The 19,388-nt window shown below is 38.0% G+C and overlaps 1 protein-coding gene across 2 annotated transcripts in view; it reads right to left on the bottom strand.

Moving 5' to 3' along the window:
* Positions 1-19,388, bottom strand: part of DSC3 (desmocollin 3) — a 52,536-nt gene that overhangs the window by 11,611 nt on the left and 21,537 nt on the right. For both annotated transcript variants that reach the window (XM_078060473.1, XM_078060474.1), the window contains exons 7-13: positions 16,271-16,437; positions 12,840-12,974; positions 12,260-12,445; positions 5,919-6,178; positions 5,666-5,808; positions 4,511-4,735; positions 1,797-2,021 (exon numbers count right to left, since the gene is read on the bottom strand). In XM_078060473.1, the coding sequence (XP_077916599.1) occupies positions 1,797-2,021; positions 4,511-4,735; positions 5,666-5,808; positions 5,919-6,178; positions 12,260-12,445; positions 12,840-12,974; positions 16,271-16,437 (1,341 nt within the window). The remainder of the gene's footprint in view (positions 1-1,796; positions 2,022-4,510; positions 4,736-5,665; positions 5,809-5,918; positions 6,179-12,259; positions 12,446-12,839; positions 12,975-16,270; positions 16,438-19,388) is intronic.

Raw genomic sequence — 19,388 nt, 5'->3', positions numbered from 1 at the left:
ATGTTAACGTCCATAAAGTTCTATTGGAACCCAGCCATGCCCATCACTGAAATATTTTCTATGGCTGCTTTCCTATTACAAGGGTAGATTTCGTTGGTTCTAAGTGAAACCACATGGCCTGCAAAATGTAAAATATATTCTATCTAGCCCTTTATAGGAAAAGGGTACCAATGCCCGCCTACTCTATGTGGCCCCCTTGTTACCTTTCTGGTTCCATGTCCAATCCCGCTCTCCTGATGCACTCCACTCCAGCCACACCGGTGTCCCTGCCATGCCTTGACTTCTCCAGGCACCTTCTCACCTAAGGGTCTTTGAGCTGACTTTCCCCTAGACTGAAAACCTCTCCCCCAGGTACTATACTTAGCTGACTCTTTCAACTTTCCCAAAAATCATCAAAGATAACCTCGTATGTTGGCTAACTGAACATAATAAAAAAATAAATAAATAAAAACTTTTTTTTAAAAAGTAGAAAAGGGACATTTTCAGACAAAAAAAAAAGATAACCTTGTCAAGTTAGCCCCTACCAAACCACCCACCAAATCTGTAGTCACTCACCCTAATCCCCCACAATCACCCACACACGCTCCACAGGACTACAGCTCCTAATTATTTTGCTCTATTTTTTCCTCCACAGCATTTCATTTATTTATTAGTTTACTGTCACAAGGCACAGTGTTTGTGTTTGGTTTGGTCTCTTTTGTCCACTGATGACTCCCAAGCACCTAGACAGTTTCTGGCATATCGTAGGTCTTCAATAGATTATTTATTTTGTGGAGTTGCTGAAAAATATTGAACACTGTACTATTCTAAGCTCTTCACGTGCATTAGCTCAATTAATGCTCAGTGCTGCCCTGTAAAGCAGGCTACCCCAATTATCCCCTTTCACAGATGAGGAAACTGAAGCACAGTTAAGGAACTCGCGGCCCGCACCCCCACACCCCCCGCCAGTCACATGGCTTGCAAATGATAGAGCTGGGTTACAAACCCAGAGAGTTTGGTTCCAGAGTCTTGCTCTTAACAGCTAGTCCTATCACAGAACAAAGGAACAGGGGCTAATCCAGGCTGGAGGAGCAGATGGAAATAAAAAGAGGGAAAAATATGATGCCACTGGGAACTATACAACCGGCAAGGAAGAGGTTAAAAAAATCAAAACTAGCAAGATACACCCAAGAAGAGATATTGCTGTGATCCGACTCATTCCCATAAGGCCATGGCAAAATGATGAGACGAGACCACAGTGGCTTGTCGTGGACTTTCATATGGCAGAAATTTTAGATTGTTTTATTTAGCCCTACATGGGGTAGTACTAGGACCAAGAAATGAAAACTGTATGTTGACAGATTTGGTACCGTTTAAGGAACTTTAAACAGCTCTGTCCAAATAGGAAATCGTATTTCAAAAAGGATCTTGCTCCCTCTCCCTGAAAATAGTCCATCAGAACTCAGATATAACACAAAAGCAATTTGTAAATTGCCCACCCCTGATGGATAGTTGGACAAGATTACTTTTTAAAGACCTTTTCCTGGGGCGCCTGGGTGGCTCAGTTGGTTAAGCGACTTCCTTCGGCTCAGGTCATGATCCTGGAGTCCCTGGATCAAGTCCCGCATCGGGCTCCCTGCTCAGCAAGGAGACTGCTTCTCCCTCTAACCCTCCCCCCGTCATGTACTCTCTCTCTCTCTCTCTCTCTCTCATTCTCACTCTCTCAAATAAATAAATCTTTAAAAAAAAAAAAAGACCTTTTCCTGCACTCAGGTATTTATGATACATTTTAACTTTAAGTAAGTAAAAGGACTTACAAAACAGTAGTGCTATACCCAGTAGGATGGCCAGGATCGCCCATTTTCCAAGTATTACTCCTGCACTCCTTCGAGCTGCCACACATTGACTTGGATGAGTACAATCACACAGATTAACTCTCAGGGTTTTTGTTGTAGATTGACCTTCTCTATCTTTTACAGTAATAGGAACACTATATTCCTGAAATTCAGCATTTTTCTGATATGAAAGACGGGCAGCTGTATCTGAAAGAAAATGAAAGAATTATATCTTTAATGGACATTTATTTCTCCCTTAGCATTTGTTTTGCCACCTTTGTTTCTAAACATATTATTCTCAAGGAACCACCTGCCACATGAAACTGTGTTAAAATGGAGAACTACCTTCCACATTTCTCAGCACTAATATTACTATGTATGTCCATTGTAACTTTTTACGAGAGGCTGAAAGACATAATTTGACATTGGAGTGATCCAGTAGCAATTCAGCAATACTGAATATTCCCTTATCTTTCCCTTATCTACAAACCAATGATGGTAGATGGGCCCCTGATACGCACCTCAAGCATTTTTCTATAGTACCAGTTTATGGTACTCATAAAGAATTAACAACTATTGCTATGCACAAAGTACGTCTTAAGTTGACATTCTCTTGTCCATTTACTTTCTGGTACCTGTCCATTATCTTTACACATAAGGTAATTCTCCAAAGTACAACAGACCCTTTGTTATTATGCCTTCCCTCTAGAAGTGATCTCAATACCAGAAAGCTAATTAATGTCACCCAGGCTAGGTATAAGGCTTACATAAAAACAGATGTATCTGTAACGTAACAATACATTTTTATCAACTATGATATTTCCCCAATAGCCTCGATACCTACTTTAATGACTTCATTATCAGGTGACCAAAAACTCTACACACTTTCAAAGCCAATTACAACAGTCGGAGTTTTGCAATAAGCGAAATGATGCAGCAGCACCATGCACATCCTCGAAGTCATCTGTAACTTGTAAGCCTTTCTTAAATGCACTGTGACAGCTGATAAGAACTTCAAAGATTTTTGGCTGCACCTCAAATGTAAAGCTGCCCGGAGGAATGTGAATTACTACGAAGGGTTAGGTGGGACGCTCCCAGATCATACTGTGGCTAAGATAAAATCCTTCAAATTCCTCTCCTCCCTCAAGACCACAAGCTCAGCTGTAGTCACATCTCGTTTATTCATACTAGTGCAACAGCTTGGGACGTCCTTGCCATTCCACTCTGCCCTCTTCAAACTGTCCTGTCACCAATGGCACCTTGTTAAGACATAAATCTGGGCACAGCATTCCTTCCCGGCCCACTCCCAGAGCACACGTGCTGTACAAAAAGTCAGTCTCCCCAGCCTGGTACATAGGCTCTTCACGACCAGAGTCCATCCATCCTCCCACCCAACCTCTCAGCATTCCTGCTAAAACCTAAACTCTAACAACACTGGTTTACTTATTCCCCCCAGCATTTTCCTTTGTGCATATTTATCAACCAATTATTGATTACACAAACACTTATTAAGCTGTTAATATCTACTAAGCACTGGGTTACGTGCTGGAAATACAGAGATTAATCACAAATATCCTGAGAAACTCATGTATTGGAGGAGAAAGGTAAACAGATGATAATACAACATGAAAGGAGCTATAACACAGGTAGAGAAGGTCATGATGCTACTCCTTCGACTTCAAGAAAGATTTCATAGATGTGAGCATCTGAACTGGAGTCATGTCTGTCTTGTTAACTCTACACATATCTGCAGGGTCAGAACAGTGCATGGTAGACGGCAGGTGCTCCACAGGTATCATGAATTAATATCGAACTATGAAATGGGAAGGGTGCCTGAAATATAGAATACTACACTCCCCCAGAAACCACTATCATAGGAAGCTGTTTTGAGGGCTCCAACGCCATGCCTCTGTCCAATCCCACCATGTTGCCTTCCAGAATACTATAGAGTGCTTGTCTCACACACCCAGATTCCTCATTTCAGAGTTTACTTACACTAAAATTTAAACTGCCCATCTCTGCTCTGTCCTCACCTCACTGGAGTCACTTTAAAAATACACCAGAGGCGCCTCAGTGGCTCGGTCGGTTGAGCGTCCAACTCTTGATTTCGGCTCAGGTCACGATCCCAGGGTCATGACATTGAGGCCTGCATTGGGCTCCATGCGCAGCGTGGAGCCTGCTTTAAGATTCTCTCTCTCCCTCTATCCTTCCCCCACCCTCCCTCTCTCTCAAAAAAAATACACCAAAAACAATTTTTCTTAATGATAAGCTGCCCAATATTTTAATAAAGCTTTTTTATCTTTGTTGGAAATACAAATTTTGCCTTCATAAAAATTATGATTTCTTGCATTTTATAGGCAATATATAACACAGACCTCCTATAATATTTGTAAAAGTTTGAGTTAGTCTTCTCAAATATATTAATGAGAATATTATAGTAAACAAGAAAATCCATTCTCAGTTATTTTAGAACATATAAATCATTATTTTTTATTAAATATTTTTGGGGTGCCTGGGTGGCTCAGTCAGTTAAGTGTCCAAAAGACACCTGGGTTCGGCTCAGGTCATGATCTCATGGGTCTGCTTGAAGATTCTCTCCCTCTGCCCCTCCACCCACTTGCTCACATGCTCTCTCACACTCTCCTCCCTCTCTCTCAAATAAATAAACAAATCTTTAAAAATAAATCAATAAATACCATTAATTTTGGTGAGGATCCATATTCTGTTCGTTTCTGGAGAAGTGTTTGCCAAGCTGAAATAAAACGGAGCACCGTGGACAGGTTCATCAGGATCGACAGCTGAGATGTCCGTATACTTCATCTTTGGTTTGCAAACTGTTACATAACTTTGAAGTATTTCTGGTGGGTTATCATTCATATCTTCAATGTTAACTGCGAGTGTTCCAGTACACGATCTACCATCTAGGAAAAAAGAGAAAAAGTTTAGTGTAGTTTCTTGCCTTCTTTTACAGTTTCCTAATAAAACAAATTAACTACATTCTACATATATGTTTTCTTAAATAAGCTGATTATTACAGAAAATGGGAAATAAGAATGTAGAAGGATACATGAAACCTACAGATCATCTAAAATCAGTACCACCATTGATAATATCAGCCAGAATTGCCAATAACCTTATGTCAGGATTATTACCAACCAATAAAAATCAATGTGTGAATTGCAAACTCTGTGTTTCAGGGCGGGTTTCTTCTGGTACAGATGTTAATGAACAGTAAAAAGGGTACAAAAAGTTATTCTAATCCTGATACACATTTAAGCCACTTAGGGAGATTTTTAAGATCTGATGTTCAGGTTCCCCAACCCAGGATTCTGATTCAGCGTGTCAAAGTCATGTCTACAAAATGATTTTTTTAAGTGCCCCAAGTGAATTACTATTATTCTAATTATGAATTATTCTAATATTCTAGTATGAAGCTGAGGTTGAGAACCTCTGGGTTGTTTTAAGGAACAGAATTCAAGGAAAGGATCACTTTGATCTAATAATCAACTGAGTTTCTCAAAGATTCTATTTAAAGTGGCATAAAGAGATATACAAGAGTCTAGGGAGGCCATTTCATCTGATCCTAGACTTAAGTTTTGTCTTTGCCCTCCAACACATGGATCCATAAGCATTTGAGGTCTCGCTATGCTGGGGATATAAAGATAAATAAGACATGGCTTACCTTACAAGGTTCACCTTGTTAGATGATTAAAAGAAACAGGAACAGTCTTCAAAGTAATTTCTAACAATTCCAAATACTTATCACAAAAATTCTGCACAATAATAATAGCAGTTTATTCTCTAATTCCTTTCTAAAATACCATATTAAAACTTTTTTTTTTTTTTTTTACCTTCGTCTATTGCCAGGACTGTAATATTATATAAGTCATTTCTGGGAGTCATGGCCTCCCGGTCCAGGATTTTGGAGGTTGTGATTGACCCCGAAATCTCATCAATGGTGATCCATCCTTTAGGATCATGCAATTTTTTGTACCTATTAATGTAAAATAAAAAGTCTTTAGCAATATAAAATGTATTAAAATAAGTTACTATCTCAATTATTACAAATACATTATTCATATGTGGTTACAGACTTCTTTGTACCTTAAGCCATTGCTACTTCTAGTTTCAGGGTCATACGCCTTATAGCCATTGACCTTTGACCCCACTGCTGAGTTTTCTTTAATCCGCACATATTGAGCTGCAGGGATGCATTCAGGCCCTTCATCCTGATCCCTCACATGAACTGTGACCAAGGCTCGGTTCATGGTTGCCATTCTGAGTGCAACATCTCTAGTAAACGGAGCTTCATTGTTTGCTCCAATTTCCAGGATCACTTGGTGGTTTTCTTCATAATTCAGCGGCTTTTTAAAAAAGCATACGGGTATCAGCATCAGTGTAAAATACATACGGTATTTCAAATAACAAGTGAACAACTGTAAATATGAATAGTGTTGCATATATTCTATGTTCCCATTCAATCAATATTGACTTTTACCCTTGGCTAAAGAGAGAGGTGATTCTTCACGAAGCCTTTAGCAAGAGTGGTCTGAACGTTTCTGCAGGGGGTCTTATGGAGCTGTGGAAAAATAATTCCTGAAATACTTTTATAGTTCATTCTTACTAAGGAAAATGATTCTGAACCTGGAGATAATGCAAAAAAACAAAAAAACAAAAAAACACCAAACAGTGTTTTTACAGTCCTGCTTTAGAGCACTAAAGGACCAGTGTAGGGGGCATCTAACTCCAGGAGAATGCAATTTTGTTTGACTTACTACTTCCTATTGACTATGTCCATTTCCTTAACCACCACACTATAATCCCTCTGCTATATGATGCTGCTTAATTGGGTTCATCGGCCTCTAAAAATATTTAAGTGAATCCTTTGATTAAAACTGATTTCTAGGGGCGCCTGGGTGGCTCAGTCGTTAAGCGTCTGCCTTCAGCTCAGGTCATGATCCCAGGGTGGTGGGATCGAGCCCCGTATTGGGCTTCATGCTCAGCAGGAAGCTTGCTTCTCCCTCTCCCACTCCCCCACTTGTGTTCCTGCTCTCACTATCTGTCTCTCTCTCTCTGTCAAATAAATAAATAAATAAAATCTTTAAAAAAAACAAACTGATTTTTAGACAGCAAATCAAGCAAAACCTATAAAAACATTATTTTACATTGTATTGCAAACTCGAAGCATTTTTTTCTTTCTCTTTCTGCTTATCAAAACCATCATTGGCTGGCCATTGAACAAAATCAAAATGGAGGAGTCAAATTTTTATTTTAAACCTTTCCCCATACCTAGCTATTATCAAGCTGAGATACCTAATATCATGAGTCCACTAAGAAGTCAAGGAAATTTCTGAATCTTAGATTCCACAAAATGTATGTGAAACGCTTTTTTATTTTTTATGAACATTCCAGAAAATGGAGAGTCAAAAGAGGAAAAGAATTAGTATCTGTTTATCTGTTGCTAATGAACACTATGTCACAAATTACATGTGTCGGTATGATCACAAAGAGAATGAGAGCATCTCCTGGCAATGACACATGGATGGAAATTCACGAACAGCTGCTGTTCTGGAGGAAGTGCTGTTATTCCAGCCAGGACCCCTTGCTAAAGCCTTAGAATTTCTTTATGTAATTTTTCAAGGCTTACACTGGATATTGCTTTAGAAGCTTAAAACTCTGCAGATTGGAAATCTGGTGGGATGAAATCAGTGATTAATGAAAAAAAACAGGAATTCTCTTCCACCACAAGGTAGCTTTCTGTTTTAATCAATTAAAAAAAAAAAAAAGCTCAAAAATATCCTAGGGGCGCCTGGGTGGCTCAGTCGTTAAGCGTCTGCCTTCGGCTCAGGTCATGATCCCAGGGTCCCAGCATCGAGCCCCACACTGGGCTCCCTGCTCAGCAGGAAGCCTGCTTCTCCCTCTCCCACTCCCCCCTCTTGCGTTCCCTCTCTCTCTGTGTCTCTGTCAAATAAATAAATAAAATCTCAAAAAAAAAAAAAATAACCTATATCTGCACTGAGATATTAATGGCTCCCAGAATATAAAGTGCTGTTTTGTAGTGGGCCCTCTCTGTTGAGAACAGCCGAGAACAGTATTTTTGTCACTCAAGCCCATGTGCACTATGGCTGCTCCTCAAATAGAAAGGAAATGCTGGGATGGAAAGATCATCCAGGCCTGAGCTAAAGATTGCATCAGCTCATGCTCGACGGTTCCAGAAAAGTTATCCAATATGGAAAATTATAACACTAGCCCCACGAACATGTAAGGCTTCTAAAAATATAATAATAATATCCTATAGTTTACCAAGTGTTTTCACTTTCATTGTTATAATGCAATAGCTATTAGGGAGGCAGAGAGAAGTATTTTTTTATGTTTTATAGATAATAGAGAGGCTAACTTTCCAAGATCACATAGCTATACAAAGGAATTTAACATGGCACTTAAGAGCATGTACTTTGCAATTAAAGAGACCTAGGTTCAAATACTGTCCTACTGCATCCTAGCTGTGCCACTTCGACTAAGGTCCTTAATCTCTCTGAGACTAAGTTTTGTCTTCTGCACTACTGTGTAAGAATAACATTTAACATTGTAAGCCCACAGTGAGTGCTTTCTACTATAGATTATAAGGATCTGTCACCCGGGCAATTGAAAGAAAAAGGGATGTATTTTTGGTTAATAGCCAAAATAATGCACCAAGAGGAGACACCAACTAACAAGGCAACGTTTGGAAGCTTTGTTTAGATTAAAGAAGTATATTTGAGCAATCTTTGGCTTAACTTACTGATTATTTAATTCATTTTGGCATAAAGGAATGAATAAAGTTCATTCCTAGCCATCATTATGTAAGTAGTGAAAGAATGATGGATTTCAAAATGCCTTGATTATACAGTGTTTGATTTTAAACTTTTTTTTATCTTTTTTTTTAATCTTTTTTTTTTTTTAATTTGACAGAGAGAGACACAGCGAGAGAGGGAACACAAGCAGGGGGAGTGGGAGAGGGAGAAGCAGGCCTCCCGCAGAGCAGGGCCCGACGTGGGGCTCGATCCCAGGACCCTGGGATCATGACCTGAGCCGAAGGCAGACGCCCAACAACTGAGCCACCCAGGTGCCCCTGATTTTAAACTTTTTTTTAAGACTTCATTTATTTATTTGAGAGAGACCGAGTGAGCATGAGCAGGTGGGCAGGAACAGAGGGAGAGGGAGAAGCAGACTCCCCACCCAGCAGAGAGCCCAATGTGGGGCTCAATCCCTATTCCGGGACCCTGGAATCATGACCTGAGCTGAAGGCAGCCGCTTAACCAACTGTGCCACCCAGGCGCCCCCAGTGTTTGATTTTAAAATAGAAGATGACTCACCAAGGTTAGAAAGCACTTAAAGAAATAACTTAAGTACACAAACACAAATCTTTAGCAAGGAAAAAGATAAGACACCTTTAAAGACCAGTGTGGCTACCAAAAGAACTGTGTGATGAATTCAAGTTTTCTAAGGGTTTGTGTAAAATACAGAAAGGAAAATATACCATGGAAAATGCAAATTTTATTGACCAAAATGTTAGAGACTATTATGAATGGCTCAAAGAAAGAGAGAAGGTAAAATTACCAAAGGAGCTATTAATTACAGAGGAAGGAGATAATTTAAAAAGTAAACTCAGAGAAGTAGAAATTAATTCAAGTTCCAAAAAAAGACCCCTTGTGCAACTAAAGTCATGGTTTTATCAAACCAAGTAACCCAAGGATGGGAAAGAGGAGAGACAAGGGGAACATGACCCAAAGGTCCCCAGCTGGAAAAGTAGCACAGCGGTTCTGAGGAAGGTTCTGCCTCAAGAACGTCTGAGTTCGCATCCTAGCTCTATCACCTCCCATGAACTGGGGCAAGTGGGGCATCTTTTTTTAATTGTAAAATGGGGATAATAATAATACCTTATCCTAAAGGGGATGTGACAGCTAGATATAACCTACATAAGATGATTAGCATCATTCCCTGTGACAGACATGAAAGGTGATCAATACTTGATAACTGCTTTTAAAATTCTAAAAGCATTTCCTAGGTATAAGAACTAGGATGTAACTATAAAATATAAGTGCAACTATCTTATGTTTAAAGATAATAGGAATAAATGCATATAAATTTTATTGGGGGATTTTCTTTATTCTTCATATGTGAAATTAACTTAAACTGAATGAGAGACAAAAAATTAAAGTATCACCATCTAATTGTTCTCCCTCCTGGGGAATCCTGAGATGGTACCCAGAAGCTGTTCACCAGAAATAAAACAGATGTTTATTAGTCACACAGAGTGAGAAATATTCTAGGATACAGGCTGTAATTTCTGAAAATATTTGGAAATATTTTTCTTAATGTCTCTGTGATCAACACTCGAGGGAAAAAAATCCACTCTGAATATGAAAAAAATGGAATGTGTTGACATACTATGATTTTTTTTAGAATATATTCTTCTGACAAAGTTTACTAAAATTCATTTTGTATTGTTTAAAAAATTCACAATAAAAATTTAATTCCCAGTGTTACTTAAATTTTGCCTTCTGAAGCAAGATAAAATCACTGAGATTTAAAAAATAATAATAACGGGTCTTTAATAATGGACTCGAATGAGAGAGAACCAAGGAGGAGCCTTCTAATCAAGCAACAGATACGGAGAACTCTAAAAGGTCTGAGCTTGGGTCTGACTTGAGCTACTGCAGTTGGCATAATCTATCCACCTCAGATCTCAAGCTATTTCTTTGACTTATTTCTAGAAAGAAGTGAAGGTGGGGGTGAGGGGTGTGCAGAGGAGGTGTCCAGGAGAAATCTCTTACAGAACATTTGTTGCCAATCACATCAGTTTTTGAGGCAAATGCCTGTACTACATAGGTGTGTCTACCTTTGGAAATTATACATCACAGACCCTCAGCCTACCCAACTTCAGGGGCAGCTGTGGTGGACACTCCCCGGCTTATGCTGACAGATTCACATCTCAAGCACACAAAGATTTAGCTCTTCAGATTCCAAGTTTGCTCCCAAGCCAGAGTACTCTCCCTCTACAAAGCACAGCCAAGCCCAGAAGTGCAGGAACACTAAGGTTCCCTGGAGGCAACCTCCAACCAAAGAGGCATGGGCATCAACAGTGGGAGTCGATGGATAAATGCCCCAGGTACTATTTTTTGAGGAGATAATTCTTAAGTACATTCTACACGGTTCATTGCAGGATTGAACACCCGAGGTGACTAAGTCAATAACGCAGACTTGATTGGCTTTCCATTCTTTTCTGTCTTACTTTCCCATTTTTACTCTGGCTTCCTGGGATCCACTTTCTAAATATTTCCCTTCATTGAATTCCTTGTCTTGGGTTCTGCTTTCTGGAGAGTGCAAATGAAGACCAGATTGAGCTGGACCAATAAAGAGGAAAAACAATCAGTACCATCTGCTTATTTCTTTTCCTACTACTATCAGTTATAAAGTTTCATTTTTCTTAAGTAGTTGGTTTCAGTATTCAACTCCAGCAGATCATATTAGAGAAAACTAAAATAGAGGTTTGATGCTGAGAGTAATTTGGAACAAATATATTTGTCTATTCACACTGGGTAGAACTTGCAGATGCTTATTACATAATCTCTGGAAATTTTTACAGAGGAAACAATTATAAATAAATATTTATGTATCAAAGTCTCCACCATATTGTTGTTGGCAGGAAAGCTTCCTTTAGTCAATGGATGACTCCTTTACCTGCCCATAGGACAATTTTCTTCCTTGTTCTGAGTTACAAATATAAAACCAAGAATCCTTCCCAAATAGGGCCTTTTCTGTCCTCATAACCTGGACCCTAGAATAAAACAATGCAACCAAAAATACAATATATAGAATAAGGAGTAAGTTCCTTCAGTGCTGTCTGATATAACACTATATTTCATCCTCAATTCCACCTATAAAGGATCAGATACAACCAGGCATATTCCAGAGAGAGAGAGAATGAGAAGACTATGGGCTTCTAAATTATATCATGCTAGGAATAAAGGAATCAGGAACACTTACCATAGAGAAGGTAAGTTTCAAATGAACATAGCAATCTTTTCAAAAGAATTCTATTTCTTCCATTAGGGATGGAACCCAGACCATTAGGGACAGAACCATGGGATATAAGGAGAATAATTTGGGCACAGTAGAAGAAGGACTTCCGAGAATCAAAGCTCTCCAAATATGGAATCTGCTGCCAATGGAGATATGGAGATCCTTAGAACTGAGAATGTTCAAGCATAAGCTTGGTGACAAATGACTGGCAATAAAATTATAGAAGAAAGACAGTATTAGATGGGAACAGTTGGACTAAACAGACTTAGCTCTATTCTAACTTCTGGAGTCTTTGATCTGAAACTATTTAGTTGATTAAGCCACTAGTTGAATAGAACTTGTTAGCTTGCCAAGTTGTCAATTATTAATTATTACTGTACCTTTACAACCCACAAAACACCCTCATTAGTTTCTTTGTCTGTGCTGATTTTGAAATGTCCGTTTTCATTGCCCTTCCAAATGGTAAAATTGGCTCTCCAATTGGCAGTGTTAATTAAATCCTTATCTTCTATAGGTATTCGTAAGATCTCCACATTGTATGCATTTTCCTCTACTGATGCTTCGTACTGAAACAGAAAGAACTCATTAAAAACTTACTTTATAAAGAGAACTTCTACAAACAAAGTAAAATATTTCTTCCACTCCAAGAATACTGGTTCTTATAGTTTTTATCTAGTTTATTTTAAAGTTATGAATTACAAAGACTGTTGTTTCATTAAGGATTATCTTTCAAATGAAAGAACTACATTATAAATGAAGATGAATGTTACTTGCTTTTATTAGGAGATAATATAAATACTACAATGAATAAATAAGAGAGATTTATATGTCAGCGATTTAAATTCTAATTTTATTCATAAAAATAAACATAATCAAAGTATGCTAGATACTTTGTTAATTCATATTAAATAACAAATAATAGTTGACAAGTGGAGGTAGATTCTGAAACTATATACTTACAGTATTTTGTTTGAAAGTAGGTGCGTTGTCATTTGAATCTTTTACTGTGATCATACAAGTTGATGTACTCATCAATCCGAAAAACTGACCATCCATGTCTTGTACTTTCATTATCAGTGAGTACTTTTCTACAGACTGAAAACAAAGCAAATATTTAATCAGTTCTGAAAACATATGCTTTGACTTACAAATGAAACCTCAATTGTACACTCTTCTATTTGTGCATATCCGTGCTTTTATTGGATTCCATATTTGTATACACTTCAAGAACTTGGTAGACAGGGAGAAGCTGAAAAGGTAAATAGAGGTTAAATTACAAAAAGCTATACTAAAAATTTAGATTTATACTTTAAGTAGCAGGTAATTGGGAAAAGTTTTGTGGGAGTCCTAGAGGGAGCACAAAATAAGAACATCTGAGTTTTAGAAAGAAGTTTCTTAAAGAAGATTTAGCATCATTTGTGGTAAACTGAGCTGAAAGTAAAAGAAATCGTCTAAGACAGGGGATCCAAATCTGAGGAAGTGGCCATGAGGACAGACAGAAAGGGTGAGAGGCAAGTTCCTTGGGAGTTAGCATTTAGTAGGATGTGATGGTAGATTCTATACAAAACCTAAGAGAGGTGATTAACATAACATAATAAAAAAAACTAATGATGTAATGTCTGGTGATTAACATAACATAATAAAAAAAAAAGAGTACACTTTTCCTGATGAGCACTGAGAAATATATAGAATTACTGAATCACTCAATTATACACCTGAAACTAAAATAAGAATGTATGTTAGCTCTAGTGGAATTAAAATAAAAATTTTTTTAAAAATTAAAAAAAATAAAAACCTAAGAGAAAAGAGAGAGTTGAGAATGATGCTCAGCCATCATCCTCGGGCAGGCAGAGGGTGGGTGTGTCATCAACCATTGCAGCAAATGCCGAAGGAGAGCCCAGTTCTCCACGGAAGTGAACACTAGCAAGGTTGGCAAGGAGGGCCAAAAGGAATGAGCTGTGTTTGGCATATGCTGGATTTTATGCGCCTATGGGAAATCTAAGGAGAAAGGTTCAGAAGGCACTTGGATGTATGGCCCCATACTTACGGGAGAGTTCACAGCCAGAAATACCAATCTGGGGGTCATTAGTATGTAAACGCTGGTTGAAATTATAGCAGCAATCAGATTATCTAGGAGAGGTTAACGGATGAGAAGAGCTGAGGATAGAAGGAACAGTAGCATTTCAAGCATGGGGGAAGTAGGAAGACTAAGCTACGCACACTAAAAAGGAAAGATCAGAGAAACAGGAAAAGAACCAGGAAAGAGAAGAGTTTTATTAAGTGCCAACAATAGACAGGGGCTTCAGGCAACAGGTGGATGTGGCCATTAGGAGGTCACCGTTGACTTCAGTGAAGAGAATTTTTGCAAATGGTGTGGTGATGATGAAATGAACTCATTACTTTATGACACAATTACCACTGTTGCCTTTCTCTTCTCTCTCATTATCCATTAGCCACTCCTTTCGTTTTGTTTTCACTTTTTTACTTTTCTCCGTTTTCAATTTCCTGCCATCTCTTCCTCCAGTGTTCATTTTGCTAACCACCCCCTTCCACATTGGAAACCAACATTCCCACCCTGAAATGCTCCTCCTTTAGGCCCCACTGTCTGATACCCTGCTTTTTCTTCCTCTAAATGCACTGGGGTTTTTTGTTTATCTCTCTTGTTCATTTCTTTCTTTTGTCTGCTGTTCGCACAACACACTTTGTGGTTGCTCCCCGAAAAATCCTGTTGACTTTTTTTGATCAGGAAAACAGACCTGGGGGGTGCCTGGGTGGCTCAGTTGGTTAAGCAACTGCCTTCAGCTCAGGTCATGATCCTGGAGTCTGGGGATCAAGTCCCGCATCGGGCTCCCTGCTCAGCGGGGAGTCTGCTTCTCCCTCTGACCCTCCCCCCTCTCATGCTCTCTCTAGCTCATTCTCTCTCTCAAATAAATAAATAAAATCTTAAAAAAAAAAAAAAGGAAAACAGACCTGGGTTTGACCACCGATCTGTACCTTACAAGCTGTGTACCCTCAAATTATTTAATTTTCCTAAAGCCTCATTTCTCCATGTGTAAGAAATGAGGGAAAACGCTTGTTTTTGCTTGATTACTACATAGACTCTACCTATCCCCACATATCGAAAAACACATTCATATTGCCCCTTCAAACCTGCCCATTAGTTATTACCATCCTGTGCTTTCTCACATAAACTGTCCTGACCACACACAAAAATAAAAATAATGACAAATAGAACCTTTATACTATTTTTGATTCCTTTTCACGGGTTCTCATCATCCCTTCCCTTTTTCTTTGGCATCAAATTCCACTGATTTCTTCTGGACATTATCTCTCCATGTCACACTGACCCCTCTATTTGTGTTAATCTGGTTGCAGTGGGAACCACTGAAGTGTTGTAATCGAGCTCTTTAGTGCACATGAAATTGATTAATCTGCTTCAGTCAATAATTCAGGGCTCTGAGTTAAACACAGGCTGACAATATAGACACAGCAACAATAACAAAAATCAGAAGATTCAGTGCAGTAATTTGATTCAGGCGAATCACTCTTTCTGTCACGTTTGTCCTCTATAAATTGGATGGAACACTTATCTAGTTAAACAAGGAAATTATAAAGACCAAATAATAATTATGCGTAAAGAATTTGAACATAAAGTGCTATATGCCCGACAATATGCTAGTATTATCATCCAAACAGTGTGACAGGTTTCAGAATAATCCATCAACCTTATATCAACTAATTCATTCCTCATAAAAAGCACATATCAAGGGGCGCCTGGGTGGCTCATTCGGTTAAGCCTCTGCCTTCAGCTCAGGTCATGATCTCAGGGTTCTGGGATCAAGTCCCACATCGGGCTCCCTGCTCAGCAGAGAGCCTGCTTCTTCCCTCTTCCTCTGCTCCTCCCCCTACTTGTGCTCGCTCTCTCTCTCTCTCTGTCAAATAAATAAATAAAACCTTAAAAGAAAAGCACATATCAAGTATCAACAATAACTGGAGAGGGATCAGTCTATGATCTAAACTCATGCAACAAGCAAAATTAATTGTCCTACATGAGAGAACTGAAGGCTTTACTGAGCTGGAACCAACTAGCCACACACAAGAATAGAATAACAGTTAACAATAGCAACTTTCATAAGAAATATACTTTGTTCCTACTCCTTCTAAGCACCAATTGATCTGCATTAATCCTATGGCTTCTCTTACCGAAGGAAATAGAAGTAATATTAAAAAAAAAAAAAAAAAAAAAAGGTAACAAGACCAGGAATTCTTACTGTCTTACACCTAAATAAAATAAAATAGAAACACCTAAGACCACGGGAGAGCAAACTACAGTAAATGAGGTAGGGATCTCAGCCCCCAGTAAAATGATGTTCCTTGGAGTGGAAAGCTACCTCTCTGTCCAAATAATGAGAGGTGATGGTGATGACACCTGTGCTGGGATGCACAGCGAAGACCCCAGGGGACCTCGGGGTCTGCTCCAAAATGCTATACTTCAGGCGTGTATGCATCGTGTCCGGTTCATCTCTGTCTGTGGCACAAACCACTCCCACAGTAGTACCTACAGGTTAAAAAAAAAAAAAGAGTCTTTAATTTCCAGAACTGCAAAACATATTTAGGAGTATTTACACTATTCAAATTTTAACAATGATAGTGGCAATCTAATTTTAAGTATATTTCTTCTCAGAGCTATTTCATCTTTAGGAAGCACCAATGAAGAGGACTTCAAATTTATAATGTAAAACACTATGATGCCGGGAATCAAGGTACACTTTTACTCTGTTCACTGTTAAAAATGTTTGATAGTAAATTACTAAAAACTTATTTAAATGGCAATCAAGAATATTTTCAACATGGGGCGCCTGGGTGGCTCAGTCGGTTAAGCGTCTGCCTTCAGCTCAGTTCATGATCCCAGGGTGCTGGGATTGAGCCCCATGTGGGCTCCCTGCTCCGCGGAGAGCCTGCTTCTCCCTCTGCCTCTGACCCCTGCTCCTGTTCCCCCTCCCCACTCATGCTCTCTCTCTCTCTCAAATAAATAAATAAAATCTTTAAAAAAAAGAAGAAGAATTTCAACACATATTTCCACACACTTCAATAACAAACCTACCTGGAGACAGAAACCATGTTTCCTAAGTAAATCAAATTTTTTAATTCAATTTCTGATTAATAGATAGATCAAGACTGACTTGGGGTATAATTGTATAAATGGTCAAGTTGACCTTTAACAGTCTAATCTCCATTCTCTGATGTTTTTTACTAGTCTCTGACGGGTCTCATTCTCTTTCATCCACTTTGCATCAACACCCCACTGCCCTCAGCCCCACTTAATCCTCAGGAAGGGATTTCATACTATTCACCCTTCAGGAGGAATTTAAGCCAACTGTTTCTTCAGTTGGAGCTGTTAACACTTGCCATCTGTATGGAATGTAAGAATATTGCTCTGGTAAAGGATTATAGGTATCAAAGCTTACAAAGAGTTGGTATTGTTTAGTATTAAGGACAGTGTTCCAGTGCCCATGAAAATATAATACATAGATCCACTTTTCCTATAGCCCTGTATGTAAAGCTAAGGAACAATACATAGACAGATACAGTCACACATATATACATACTCCCACACATATACAGATTTGATGAAATACTATATTTGAAAGAAACAAAAACCAATTAATGCAAGAAGATATTAGTTTTAAATAATTTTTTCACTCTGTCTTTAAAATTTGTATATGTGTGTATATAAATAAATACATATACGCACATATATATAAAAATTGTAGGGAGTATCCAATTATATATTTATAAGTAATGGCAAGACTTTTGTAGTGGATCCATATGAAGACATGAAGTAATCATATTACGGTAAGAAAACAAATGCTATTCATCTACATTTGCATAGAGAAAGAGTTTCTAATCTTTGTAAGGCAGAATATTTTCTTCCTGCGATTTTACTGACAGGACACAAACACTATTTTAATTCTCTGGATAAGAACTGCTTTACTTATCACAGAAAATCTTCCTAAAATATTGACTTCAAAAGTCCTTTTCATGAGTGCTATACTTAAATATTAGTTGAGCACCCTTCGTCCAAATCTCTGTATGTGAATTAAGGCAAAGTCAAGGAACACCTAATAGTTCAGAGTATCACAGTACAAACTGGTTCGAACCTTCTTGTGTGAGATGCTTCAAGTGCCTTAGGTTAATCTGGACATCAAAGTATTTGCCCTTGATTCTTGTCTGTCACTATCATAGAGAACAGAATCCTCAAGAAAGACTTTGCAACCAATAATCTCTCTTTGAAAAAAAGAAAATGGTACCAGAGTCATAGTCACTGTGAAGCTAAAAATTTTATAGGTCATCTAATGTAATTAACTCCTTTTACAGGTCAGGGAACTCAAAGGGACTTCCACCATTTCCCACAGTGAATTAATAACAAACCCCAAATCAAAAATTAGGTTTCTTAAACTCCAAACCAACATTTTTTATTTTTTAATTGTACCATATGAGTAATAAAGAGGTTAACATCTATGACACCAAATTATCAGAGTAATATATAAAGGGGAATAGCAGATATAAAAATCTAGTGAAGATCTAAGTAACTACTTGAAACTTTAATAGGCAAGTTAGCAAAGTCACCCTTTATGAATGAGTCCACATTCTTTCAACTTTATTGTGAATGGTTATTCTCCATATTGTAAGTCTCAGAAAGCAACATAATGCCACATTTTAAGGGCCAACTAACCTGAACACTTTGGTTTTCCATGTGTCTGAACAAATGTTTAGAACATGTGATGTAGGTGTCTCTAAAGTTATCCTCGTATCATTCTAAATTGGAAGTAATAAAGTAGTAGTTTTAAGAAAGGAGATAATATAAATAAGAGCTTTAAAAGATTGTGTTTTCAGTAGATGTCATTAAATACCTCCCTAAATAAAACCTAATAAAAATATAGATATTAATTTTAATTTTATTGTAATCCTATTCTGTATGTCCTCTCTTGGAGATGAGAATAATGATAAACCCACAAAACGATAAAGTGAAATAAAGTATAAAAACTAAATACAATTCAAAGCTTGAATAACTGTTATCTGCTTTTATAATTAATTGGTATCGTGTTGACAACACCAGACTCCTATAATATCTTGTAGGTTACACTCTGTTTGGATGTAATAGGATTACCCATTCTGGTAAATAGATACTGGTTCAGTATCATCTCAGGATAATCTGGTCTTGGGTATAAAAAACCCAATGTCTCAAAAAATGTAGATAAACATATTTAACATAATATATTTTACTTTTAAAAGTTTCCTTACACAAGGGAAACAAACGCAAAAGTGAACTATTGGGACTTCATCAAGATAAGTTTTTGCACAGCAAAGGAAACAGTCGACAAAACCAAAAGACAACGGACAGAATGGGAAAAGATATTTGCAAATGTCTTTTCAGATAAAGGGCTAGTATCCAAAATCTATAAAGAACCTATCAAACTCAACACCCAAAGAACAAATAATCCAATC

The sequence above is a fragment of the Halichoerus grypus genome, chromosome 13 (assembly GCF_964656455.1).
Source record: "Halichoerus grypus chromosome 13, mHalGry1.hap1.1, whole genome shotgun sequence".
In the NCBI taxonomy this organism is placed as follows: Eukaryota; Metazoa; Chordata; class Mammalia; order Carnivora; family Phocidae; genus Halichoerus; species Halichoerus grypus.
Note: the sequence above shows the minus strand (reverse complement) of the source record. Positions and strands in the feature narration are given on the sequence as shown.